Source organism: Lepisosteus platostomus, chromosome 8 (genome assembly GCF_059453375.1).
Source record: "Lepisosteus platostomus isolate fLepPlt1 chromosome 8, fLepPlt1.hap1, whole genome shotgun sequence".
Classification (NCBI taxonomy): domain Eukaryota; kingdom Metazoa; phylum Chordata; class Actinopteri; order Semionotiformes; family Lepisosteidae; genus Lepisosteus; species Lepisosteus platostomus.
This window is the reverse complement of record NC_142618.1, coordinates 48,423,251-48,436,587: the sequence shown is the minus strand read 5'-3', so window position 1 is coordinate 48,436,587 and position 13,337 is coordinate 48,423,251. Positions and strand designations below refer to the sequence as shown.

The 13,337-nt window shown below is 33.0% G+C and overlaps 1 protein-coding gene across 1 annotated transcript in view; it reads left to right on the top strand.

Annotated features, from left to right (window-relative positions):
- LOC148657467 (cadherin-7-like) overlaps window positions 1-13,337 on the top strand; it is a 98,814-nt gene that overhangs the window by 72,316 nt on the left and 13,161 nt on the right. Inside the window, exons 7-9 of the mRNA XM_088643767.1 lie at window positions 672-925; window positions 3,271-3,407; window positions 6,818-6,939. Of these exons, the coding sequence (XP_088499893.1) occupies window positions 672-925; window positions 3,271-3,407; window positions 6,818-6,939 (513 nt within the window). The remainder of the gene's footprint in view (window positions 1-671; window positions 926-3,270; window positions 3,408-6,817; window positions 6,940-13,337) is intronic.

Below are 13,337 nucleotides of genomic sequence, written 5' to 3'. Positions count from 1 at the left end.
AAAATAGGCTACAAACTCTTACATTATAACTGGTTTAAAAACATTATTCAATATATAATAATTATTTGGAAGTTGGAAGGTAGAGTCCAATTTAGTACAAGCATGCTGACTGAACTAGGAAATTGCTAGGTTTTTTATTACTCATTTTACAGAAATGCACTTTCTCTCGAGTTATTTGTAATGTGAGATTTTAGAATTTAACATGTTAACTCTTCACACTGAACTTAGAAGCTTAAAATTGCAAGGAATTGAAGGAATAGCAGTGATATTTCAAGAGATTGACTACTGTATGTTAATGTGCTCAGTTAAGATAATGTATCAATGCTTTTGTGATTGCCTGGCCAATTAGCACATGGCCTGATCACTTCCCTGTGGAAATACTTGAAAAACATTATGTCACATATATTCCTAAATTGAGAATTAATAATACATCTAAAAACTGACAATCTCAAAAAGAGTAATGATGATGATATGTGCAGGACATCATATTCTTCAGAAAAGCTTTGTACAAGTATTCAGTATAAAAATGGCTATTAACTACTGAAAGAAAAAACATAATGCATTGTTTTTATTAACAATGTGCAGAGTAGCTAAGGATTGTGCGGCTTTTATGACTTTGAAAATGTGTGATTGATATTTAGAAGCATATTTTTCGCTTGTATTTTTAACAGGGGCTTGATTTCGAAACGAAAGAAAATTACACTTTGAGAATTGAAGCTACAAACAAAAACATTGACCCTCAGTTTCTGAGCCTGGGGCCCTTCAGTGACATAACAACAGTCAATATCACTGTTGAGGATGTGGATGAACCACCAATCTTTACATCTCCACTGAACAAAATGATTGTTTCTGAGGCGGCAAAGGTTGGCACTATCATTGGAACAGTATCGGCACATGACCCCGATGCCTCTAACAGCCCAATTAGGTATGCTAGAGAAAATAACCTTTTATTCCATTTTTCTTAATGTATTAAGTAATGTGATCATTTAACATGAGCAGCTCTCAGGTGAAGGGAAAACATCTTCATAAAACAGACTGATAAATCATTAAAAGATATTTCATCCTTCTTACATTGATTCTTACATCTATATTTTCTTACATACAGTAGATATCATCTTTGTGTAATTATAGTTGGTCACTCCTTGATGATTATACAGAAGTCTTCAAAACTGGTCTTTAAAATAAGACAGTCTGAGTATTCTGGAAGAATTTTCTAAGTCAGGGGACTCAACTAGACATTTTTTACACAAATGTTTATTTTTAAAAATACCTTTGTATTCTCCAACCATTCAAAATTATTAAGTGATTTTCAAGTTTGATTTCCTTTGAATTTTTAAAAGAAAAATGTAGATGTAAGATTTTAAATCATGCAGTAGATAATGTGCAGCAGAGGTGGTGATGAGAATAACTATAAGCACTTTTTGTAGTTAACCGTATATTTTTAAATGGCATTGGCATTTCATTTGGAGAATGGAAAAAAGTGGAATACATCAGAACACAGGAACACTTACAAACAAGAGGAGGCCATTTGTCCATCTAAGTTTGGTAGTTAGAAGATAAGTATTCACAGTATCTCATCCAGCCATTTATTGAAAGAAGACAAGATATAAGCTTTCAGCAACATAACTGAGTAGCTACAAGCCTTAAAGAGTGAAAGTGGGAGAAGTGAAGCAAATTATACATCAGCGTAAAAACTCTGAAAATTGGCAGCTTTTTTAAATAATAATAATAATAATAATTGCTTACACTTATATAGCGCTTTTCTGGACACTCCACTCAAAGCGCTTTACAGGTAATGGGGACTCCCCTCCACCACCACCAATGTGCAGCTTCCATCTGGATGATGCTCACCACACATCAGCTATCAGTGGGGAGGAGAGCAGAGTAATGTAGCCAATTCATAGAGGGGGATTATTAGGAGGCCATGATTGGTAAGGACCAATTGGAAATTTGGCCAGGACACCGGGATTACACCCCTACTCTTTTCGAAAAACGCCCTGGGATTTTTAATGACCACAGAGAGTCAGGACCTTGGTTTTAGGTCTCATACGAAGGACGGCGCCTGTTTACAGTATAGTGTCCCCGTCACTATACTGGGGCATTACGACCCACATGAGCCGCAGGGTGAGCGCCCCCTGCTGGCCCCACTAACACCTCTTCCAGCAGTAACCTTAGTTTTTCCCAGGAGGTCTCCCATCCAAGTACTGACCAGGCTCACACCTGCTGAGCTTCAGTGGGTTGCCAGGTGTGAGTTGCAGGGTGATATGGCTGCTGGCCATATTTTCCAGATTTTAAGTATCTGGATTTTAAATTGCCTGTTTAAAACTATTCTGTTATAAAGTAGATTGCACTGGGTTTGTTGTTTATTTTGCAACATTTAAATTTAATTCAGTTAATAGGAAGAAAATTGACTCTCCTCAAAATACTGTATGTTCCACTCTTTTTGCAACGTGGTTACCCCACTGCCAAACTGTTTTCTCTCTTTTGTCTTACCTGAGCAATTCACTTCTGTCTCTTTTTTCATATTGCAACCATCCCGGATGTCTGGTGCTTTGTGATCATTTGTGCATTCAGGGTCCATATGTCAAATCAATATGTTAGTGCAATCTAGCAAGATAGTTAATCTTCCAAAAGCACCCAAGCTTCATCCCTGTATTTTGGACATATGGTTCACTAAATTATATTAATTCACTAAAGTATCCACAGAAAAAAGAATCGTCACTTGGCAATATTAGTTAGACATACAATAATTACAAAGAGCAAGAATGAGAAAATTAAGCTCTGTATAAAACAAATACAGAGCTATATTACTTAAAACCACATGGAATAATCAGCTCCACTTTAAATAAATCAACAGCAGCTTCTGTAGACTTCCTAGATTTCTAAAGCACCAGCACCTGAAGAGCTTAATTCAATCCAATTAAACTGATAATGAGCAGATTAAGGTTCTTAAGAGCTGGATTTGAATGAAAAACTGTGGACAACAAGTGACCTTAGACCAGGATTTGATATTTATAATATTACAGAAAGTGTCACAGTAGATTTTTTTTCCTCAGAATAATCTTAGATGACATCCAAGGATATGTAACCATGAAATTAAAAAAATACTCCAGACAACTAGATTTTCATTTTTATGTATAATTTGACTACTTTCAACCACTGTTTGTTTACAAATTGAGACACAAATAAAATTCATGACCTAGACCTCAAATTGAAAGCCTTGAGAAAAAGCTGGACTTTATTAAATGACATTTTTTCTCATCATTCCAGATATTCAATAGATCGTAATACAGACCTTGAGAGGTTCTTTAATATTGATGCCATGACGGGAGTCATTAGTATAGCGAAACAGCTGGATAGAGAAATGAATGCAGTCCACAATATTACCATTTTTGCAATGGAAAGTCGTAAGTATTACAAAACAAAGATTTCATTTGTTTTATATTCTTTTCTTTTTAATACTTAAATAATCAATGAATAAATCATTTTTAATCTGCTCATTTTGAATTAGCACTATTTGGTCTAAGAAGTGATACTGTATGTATGTCACATGTTTGTCTTTAATTCATTCAGTGTACTGTAATTCAATAAAAATATAAAATTATATACTGAACATAAAAAGAAACATATTACACATTGCTTGTATGTTTATCAAAAAATAAACTTCACAGATTTGGATACCGAAGAAATGTTTTTGCTGTTGTATGCATTGATAATTCTTGGCAGATCTTGATACTCTTGGGAAATTTTGTCTATTGCATAAGCTTTAAATAATTATTGAGAAATTATTTGGTAGAGGTGATGAGGTGGTATAATCTGTTGAATGTTAAGACTTGTGAAAATAAAAACACAAAAAGGAACAGTGCCTTGAAAAAGTATTCAGACCCTTGCAATGTTTTTTTTGCATTTATTTGTTTTGAAACTTGCTGTCATAACACTTTTAAGCACCAATTAATATTTGTTATACACTAAACGTACTCCACAAATCTGTAAAAAATAAACTAAAAGAAATAAGTAAATAAATTGTTAACATGAAATAAAAATGCAAAAGTAATTGTTGCATAAGTATTCAAACCCTTTGCTGTGCACAAAACTACATTGATGAGCCACAGTTAGACTGGCATCTGTCTTTGAGCAATAATAGTAGTTCACATTATTATTTCAGAATAAAGTAAACCTGTGTTTTTAAGGTCCCCCAGTCAGGTAGAGAATGTCATGCAAAAAGTCAACAATGAAGACCAAGAAGCTTTCAGAAAAATTCAGAGATATAATAAAGTTAAATAAAGGCAAGGATTAGGTGAAGGTTCTGTATTTAGGTGAAGACCTTCAATATTTATTTGAGCATAGTGAAGTCATTAAGAAGTGGAAGACAGTCAGACACCTCCTTCACCAAACTGAGCAGCTGGGAAAGAAGAAGACTGGTTAGCGATCCCACAGTGAGTTTAATGGCTATTTACAGAGTTACAGAAAAATGATGAGTTTTGTGGCTGAAATTAAAGAAAATGTTCATGGGTCAACAATATCTTAGTCATAAAAAGGGCCTTCTATGGAACCTGAGATGGAACATCCCAAGACCTGCCTGGGGTTTTCAACAAAGACCTAATTGATACTGCAAATATGTGGCAAAAGGTGTTGTCAGACAAGACTTTTTGGTTTAAATGCAGAGTGTTGTATCTGGCACAAACACATAATGACTGAGTGCATCACTCTGTCAACACCATTCTTACTATTAAGAATTGGGTTGTAGTTCTGCTTCTCATCAGCAAGGATTGGGAAGATTGATGGGAACATACTGTAGGTGGAACAAAATACTGGCAAGTCTTGGCGTGGTCCTAGTCAAAATCTTAACTTGAATTTTATTGAGATACTGCAGCAATCCCCAAGTAACTTCAGAGATTTTGAACAAATAATTATTGGAAAATAGGCATACATTGCACCAAGCTAGTGTGCACAAATTATAGACACTTGCCAAAAAGACTCAGCTTTGAATTGACAATATGTACTTCCACCAAATATTCATGGGTCAGTTCTGATTATTTATGCAGCATAATACCTGTATTTTTTTACGTTTGTGGTGATAATTACTGTAACTTATCTTAAATTTAGAAATATTTGGTTTAAGGATATAGGTATTGAATAAAATATTAAGTTTAAAAATGTGTATGCCTCATTTTGTAATTGCATAAAATGGAACACCATAGGAAGAGTTTGCAAAACATTGTATACTTGGCTTATCAAAAGATCATGTGATCTAGCCATCTTTATGTTGGTGATGGAAATCCTCTTGAAAACAAGATTTTGTATACACGATTGTGGTGCAGACATGCAGGAGAAGACACTAATTCTTGTGTACAGCAGGCCAATTAATGAAGAAGTAATGGTCTGAGCTATAGATGTCTGCTGCAGAGCTCAATTTGATGGCAACATGATTGCATGACACTACAGTGATCATGGTACAGTACCTCTGTTCCTGCAGGTTCATTCTGACATGTCATGGACTAGGGCAGTGTCCCATGAGATAGCATCAGAAGTCTTTTGGAAAGCATATATCACAGATATTTCTACTGATGATGGCCACTCATGCCACTAGCCTGTCACTTTCAGAGTAGGCCCCCTGTTGATGAATCCTGTTGATGACATATGCTACTCACCATAATGAATTCATTTATTTCATGTACAGTATGTTCAACAGAATGTCAGTGCACTTGGGGCAACAAGATCTTGTTTTTTTCCTGTTAATGAAATTATTGCGGTTAGAAAAAAATTATTTTCAATCTCAGTATATTAAAAAAAAATTGTCTGTTTGAAAACGGTTCTACTAAATGTGAAAATGAGTTGGTTTAAAGACAAGATGCCACACAGACAAAGACACACACTCACACATTCGGCCAGAAGCCAATAAACCTAAATGGACCCTAAATGTAACCAGAGTATGGTTACATATCTATCTAGTTATAGTACACTGTACAATTGTACTTTTTATAAAAATTACATAATTTTGTTCAAGGGTTCTTTAAAAGATGCCAAAATATTTTGAAAATGGAGGACAAGTAAAACCAGGAAAAGAACTGCATATCCAGATGTCTGTGAATGTGTTACTTTATGTGGCCTCTAGCAACTGAGTAAATGATTTTCTTTGTTCTCTGTAGCATTAAACAATCACTTTAATGTCTCAGACAGCATGCAGTTTAGTGCTATCTCCAATGACACTCTGGAAAGAACAAATTATAATTACAGATGCATTTCTCCTCCTCTTTCACCCTACTAAATCAACAGCAGGTGTGCTACTATTACATCCAGATGTACAAAATTAATTTATTTGAAATCTTTACTGAAAGCAGTATTATAATGTTTCTCTTTTATTTTAACAATCAATTACAGAAGTAGTTGGTGTGTCTCAATCCTTGTTGCTGAAATGTCATAATAAGCTGTATACAGTATATACAGTATATCTAGATCTACACATGTATAAGCATCTCTTTAAACAGCTGCATTTAATTTGCATTTAATTAATATTTGCTCCTTAATGAAGGTTTAAGGTGGCATAATTACAATAGGAATTGATTCCTATAATTTCACTATGCCTTATTAAACTGCAACATTAAAATACTACACTGTAGTGTTTAGTTTTAGTTTAACAAAATAGTAAATTTACCCCAGTTTTATTTCAGCGTTTTCTTACCTTTGTTGCTCAAAAAGGATTTTTAAAGTATGCTTTGTTCATTTTAGGTTTTAGCTATTATAACATATTAAGCCATAAGCATATATTGTGAGTATGTTGCATACAATCTTATATTATTTTTTATGCACTTTACAGAAGATCCAACACAAGTTGGAAGAGGGGTTGCAATCATCACAGTAATGGATATCAATGACAATGCACCAGTATTTGCCATCGAATATGAAACGTTTCTATGTGAAAATGCTCGACCTGGACAGGTACTTTTTAAAACTATTTTCTACACTATTGTAATATTACTGGATTTGAATAATTAGGCTAAGTAACAATGATAACGGCTACTGTTTTTCATTGCATTTGCAGGTTTGCTAAATGTAGAAATCCTGGGTTCTGTTATAAAACTAATGCTTTATCCCTTTCTCTCTGGTCAAGGTGGGTTTTTGTCTTTACATAACTCTACATTTAATCACAAGTGAAGATCACCTTTGGTTCAAGTGCTGAACAAAATTACGCTAGTCCAGTGCCACACAGCAATTAATGCAATTAATACCACCATCATAGGTCAACAATGATAATTTACTGGGAGTAAGAGTGGTAAAAGCACTCTTAACATAATGGTAGATTCAGTGCTATGATGCTGTATTTTTAGGTCCTTATCTGAGAATGCATATTTGAAGAATATAAGACAGATATTTCCAAATGATTAGTGATTTAGGTCAATGAAATTAAAATGCCAACTTTTTACTCATTCATGTAGGAAATGTAGTATCATTCAACTGACTGCAACATGAAAATGAAGTTGGATATACTACCATATAAACTAAACTCATCCTTTGAACATTGGATTTTCCATACATATTGTTTCCATGCTGGATATTTTTGTGGTAAAGTAGAGGAGTTAATTATGTAATATTAGTACCACAGTACCAGAAAATTATATTACAAAAATATCATTTAAAAATAATTTTTAAAAGCTGAAACTTGAAATTCACCTTTTCCATGTTTGAATTCCACATTACTGTGTGTAAGGTCACAGTTAATTTCTTTGTGTACAAAAATGTTAAAAAACAACAAATGTATTTGTTTTGCTAGAGTACAGTATGTCTAATAGATCTCTGATATTCTCTGTGATTACTCCAGTTTACCAGTTTGATGTCCAACCCCCGATTCATTGATTTCTTTTTCTGATAATGTGAAATTCTTAAGGTTAAATGTTAAATTAACTTAGATCCAGAGTTTTCAGGATTTTACTTTGGCATGTTTGTACAGTATACAGTATAATTGCAAATAAAACCTTTATCACCACTCCTCTCTGATATAATTTGTTATTGTTTCTACAGGAGGTAAATGTGCCATTTCTTAATTTGCTGTTTCAAATTTCATGTTTTCTTTTCACAGAAAAGTATTACTAATTCTGGTCATATTTTAAACACTGTAACATTTATGAAAACGCTGTTTCTAGGAGTGATCATCAACAATAATCGGACAAGAGGACAAGAGACTGATCATGCCTTCCTGACACTGATTTAAATTGCGCTTGAATTCAATAACCTGTTTTTTTTTCCTTATTAAGTCACTCATATTAAAACATCCTTCTCAGGAGACATAACTTTTACGGATTGTTAGTGATTCTTCCTTGGCTGCAATATTAATTTATTTTCTCTACAGGATAATATAGTGCAGTAGTTTCCAACACTCTTGGCAATACATAGATGCATGAAATGGATAAGTGAGTCACTGCTAAAACTAAAAGTTTGAAATTGTGTTATAATAGTTCTGTATTACACAAAAAGTCACTTTCACTGTTTCTCTTATAGTCATGAATGCACAGAATCACAGCCCTGCAGTATTTCTTTTACAAGAAAATAGTTAACAAAATAGGAGCAGAAAGTGTGCCTATCATTGCATAGCCTCTAGTTTCTCTGATCCATTATATACTGTACTTGGATATTCACAAGCAAGCAGTAGGAACACCATATTGTGTGCTTATACAGTGTGTGTTTGTGCCCTATGACAGACAGGCATCCCATTCAGGTAGTAATCCTGCCTTTTACCAGCACTTTCAGGATTGTCCCTGGATTGCTGTGACTTTTATCAGGAAAAGCAACTTTCTGATAATGGGTTAAATTATAGTACCCAATTTTCACTATCTTCATTATTCTTTTTTTGTAGATTCTTTTGACAATATTAAAGAAATATGCCTTGAATGACAGCTCTGCACTATTGTGAAGATTTCAAAATAGCATATAAGAGTGTAGAAATAATAAAAGTAACATTTTTGTAATGCTAAACCCACACATACTGTACAAGAGATAAGAAGATTTTCAGGAAGAAGATTTAAAAATTAAAGAAGATTATGTAAAAACTTTCTTTTAGGTCTTTTAGGAACTAACCTAAGACCCCAAAATTCTATTACTAGTGACACAGAGATGACCCAGGGCAATGCATCAATTAATTGCCTAATGAATTTTTACTCTTTGCAATCTAACCTTCTTAATTAGATGTCTATGCAAGTCAATGCTGGCACTAAATGTACCAAGATCTATCAAACCCTCCTCAATGCCCTCCCTCTCCTCCAACTTTGAACTGCTTGCTGCAGATCCACAAAATATTTTAATTGGGTAAAAAGGTCCATTTAAAAAACAAACAGCTTGGTTTTCTAGCCTGATTGGAAAGCAGTGGAGTGGATGAGATTTGAAGATGTAAAATGGTTTCTAAGCAGGGCTCTTGTCTTAGGTGGAAAGCTCCCTAAGCAATAAAACTGTCTGTGCAATAATAATTACTAAAGCTTTTAGGCCCTGGTCACAGCAAATCTGTATTTACTTTTGAAACTGGAAAGCAGAGGTCCCTGGGTTATCTGTAGGTACTCTTTTTTTCTTGTCTGGCAGAATCAACAAAGTTCTCAAACACAAGGATGGACAAATACTTCCAATTGATTCCCCACTTGCATCTTGGGTAGCTACAATCCATCTCTGTGTATTTATATAATCTAATGAATACATTTCCCTATTCTTTGTTGTTAAGGTAATTTTACTAAACATCAGTACTGAATAACTACTTCCGTGCTGAAAACTCTGTAAGGTAACCTGAGTGAAAGAAAGTCTGTGGTAGTATTAATAAAATCTACTGATAATGTATTAGCTATGAAATGATAATTCCTTGTTTTTCACTGATTAATGAAACTATATGCTGTGAGAAAGACTAGAAGAGCAATTGAACATTAAATAAGTGACATACATTTAAATTGTGTCAGTGATTTTAAGATGAGGATGCGTAAAATAAATCTGTGTTCAGATTTAACTAGAGATCCACTCTGATGAACACTTTCTTGGTTGAGAGCTGCAGCAATAAAATGTGTAAAAACTGCAGCTTTCACCACTCATTATGACAATTTTTAGCACAGCAGAAAAACAGGAGTCTCTATGGTTACAGTTACAATTCCTGTATGTCACGTGTTTTTAGTTTTTACTGTTATTTTATTTTTCACAAGAATATCAGGCTCACAGACTCTGAGAATTGAAATACTCAGAACTGATGTTGATTACAAAAAGAAAAAAAGAACGTTTGCACTTTTAATACTGTTGTTCAGTTGATTTTGTAATATGCTGATTTGATGAAAATGACACCACCATTATTTAACAGTTAAGGTCTCTTACTCGTTATTGTGATAGTAAAATATCTGTTTAAAAAAAGGAGCACAAACACTGAAAAAAAAAAATACAATAGATCCAAATTACATAATGTACTTACCACTGGTATTATATAAGATTAGACTGAAGCAGTTCTGTATAAAATGTATAATATTTATTAAAATACAAAAATAAAATAGTAATCTTTATTTAAAAATGTATAGTATTTAACTTCACAATCTGCAGTTTACAATAAAAGCAGGTTTAATGTTTTTATTATCAATAAGGTATCTCAAAATCTGTGTTTATCCCAATGACCCAGAATGTCCCTCAGTAAATCCCATAGTTCTTCAAAAATTTGTCCATGTCCTGTGATCTTCAAAACTGTATTATTTTTCCACTTGAATAGTGTGGATAAACAACCATGCATTTTCAATAACTGTCTTGTGCATTACAGTGTTGTGTTGAAAAGATAGGCATGACTAAGGAATTTTGTATTGTGAATTACAGCGCCGTGTATCTGCAAAGCTTGTGAAAAAAAATACTAACCAGGTATAAAGAAATATTTGTTTAGTGTTCAAATTGGTCAAGGAAACTAATCTCCTTTTAAATATATTTTTGTTTAAATACACCAATTATTTAAAAGAATGCAATCTTACCATTTTTCTAAAATAATTTCGAACTAATTATTAAATGATAAAAATTAAAACCTTCAAAACGCACAGATCAGAAACACTTTCCTTTTGGTTATGAGAAACGTATAAGTCAGTAATTGCTAGTGTTGTCATCAATTTTGTCATCACATTTGTCTCCAAACAAAGATACATTTCAAATTGAATGTACTGTAGGTTTGTCTTTTTCTATATTTTGAAACGCTATGGGATACACATTTTTGTTAATAAAAAATCTGGAAGAATAAACATTCAAATAAAAATAATTATATATATACAATATAACTGTTTGTTATGATTAGCATACATTTAATGTTTTTCAAAAATCCATTAGAGTGTATTTGTTCTGCACTAGTTACTGTAGGGATACTGGGTCTTTATTATGGATTAAGCTACTGTAAGCTTAAAATAAAATATTTCAAACATTTTGTCAAATATTTTGTCATTTGCAAAATATGTATTGAAAAGGATAAAATGCTGATAAAATTGAATTAAGAATAAAAAATGAGGCATTATTACTAATATAATATAATATAATTATTACTAATAATATTACCAAAAATAAATAATTCCATTGATAATACCTGTACTTTAAATTGGTCTGCAAACCTCTTAAATTGAGGTACATTTTTCTAAAAAAAAAAATCACCTTCTGTAGCTCACACTGCTTTGTTGACACCATCTAACTTTTGTGTATTTTAAAAATAAGACAACCACTTTTTGACTTTTTTTGTATTGTTCAAACACACAATCGATTTTTCTGAGCTGTGTCTGAGGAATTGAAATTTGGAAAAGAAACGCTTTGATCACCTCTGATATTTGCATACCTCAGACACAGATATGCAAAGCAGTCGTTTGTCTGAAATGAAAATGCCATCATGACTTTAATTTGAAATTAGATGCTTTCAATGTGTGCTGTCTATTGGTTAATGATGTAGAGAGGGCTTATCTGCCAGAGCTACAAACTCCTGTTCTTTACTAAGAAGAAGAAATAAACTCTTTCTTAATTAAAAAAGCTTAAACACAATTCAATTTGCTTAGATCAATAGGAGTCAGCTTAAGATCATTTAGGAGGTGCAATATGCATTGAAGAGACATGCAGGGCTTAAACGGTAGTAAGCCTAGATCCAAATGTTCTGTAGGTTTTTTAATCAAACTTCTTATTTGTATCAAGGGCAAGCTTAAGGTATTTCAAGTGGAAACCGTGAGAAGTAAAACATCATTCAGTGTCATTGTTTAGTGATCTTATATATCTATATATATCAATGATCTAGATTATAGTATAATTAGTAAGATCCAGAAGCATCAAATTAAATTCAAAAAGATTTACATGGAATTCTGGATGGGGATCTGGAAGATGGAGTTTATTGTAGTCATGCAGAGTATTACAGTGCACATAGAAAAAAACAGAGACTACAAATACAAAGTGAGAAACATTGGGCTTATGTTTACCTATGAAAAAGTGTTTACGTTTATACATCATTTACTGTATGTATTCTGGACAATGAGGGAAAACAAACTGCTAAAATACAAAGTTAAAAGCACAGATTTTAAAAATTGAACTGTTATGTTAAGTTTGTGCAGTGTAATACATCAATAACAATAATGTGTGCAATTTTGGTTATTGTGTTGCAAAAAAGTTATTGCTGCTGTGAAATCAATCCAAATACTAGCAGCTGGATACTTTCTCTGACTTAAATAGATGTCTTAAACTGACAGGCTAAAAGAATTTAACTTTTTAGTCTTGAGAGTAGGGGACCTGACCTGGGTATTCATAACACTCAAGGCATTGACAGTGTCAACCAATGGACTTCTTCTGAATTACCACTGAAACAAGAACCAGGAGGAAAAAGTGCAATGTGGAATTACATTTAAATCTGAGCACAAGAGGCCCTTTGTTACACAATGAGTTGGAGTAGTATGGAACAAACTAAGCAGTCATATAGTTAGAGATGATACCATAGCTGTGGTAATTGCTGCATTGCTGAAATAGATCTGCATATAAATTAGGCATGCAGCCTAACAAGCTAACAATGTCAATTGTTTTTCTGCCATTTGTAAGCTTTTTAAAGTTTTTTTAATGGATGGGGACTTGTAGATTTGATTCTATATAATACAATTGAAATGCTGTAAACAGAGATTTACTTAATCCATAAATATGAGGTCTTCACAGCCTTAGAATGAGCTATTCTTCAACAATAATACCTCTTAACATGAAGTAAAAGTTTTTATGGCTTCGCTCTGCAAAACCTAAATTCATTAAATTCCTTGAGATTCAGATTTATTATTTAACTGAATTAAAATATCCATATATATATATATCTTCAAAGTTAAAGGATTTTGCCTTGCAAATCATAG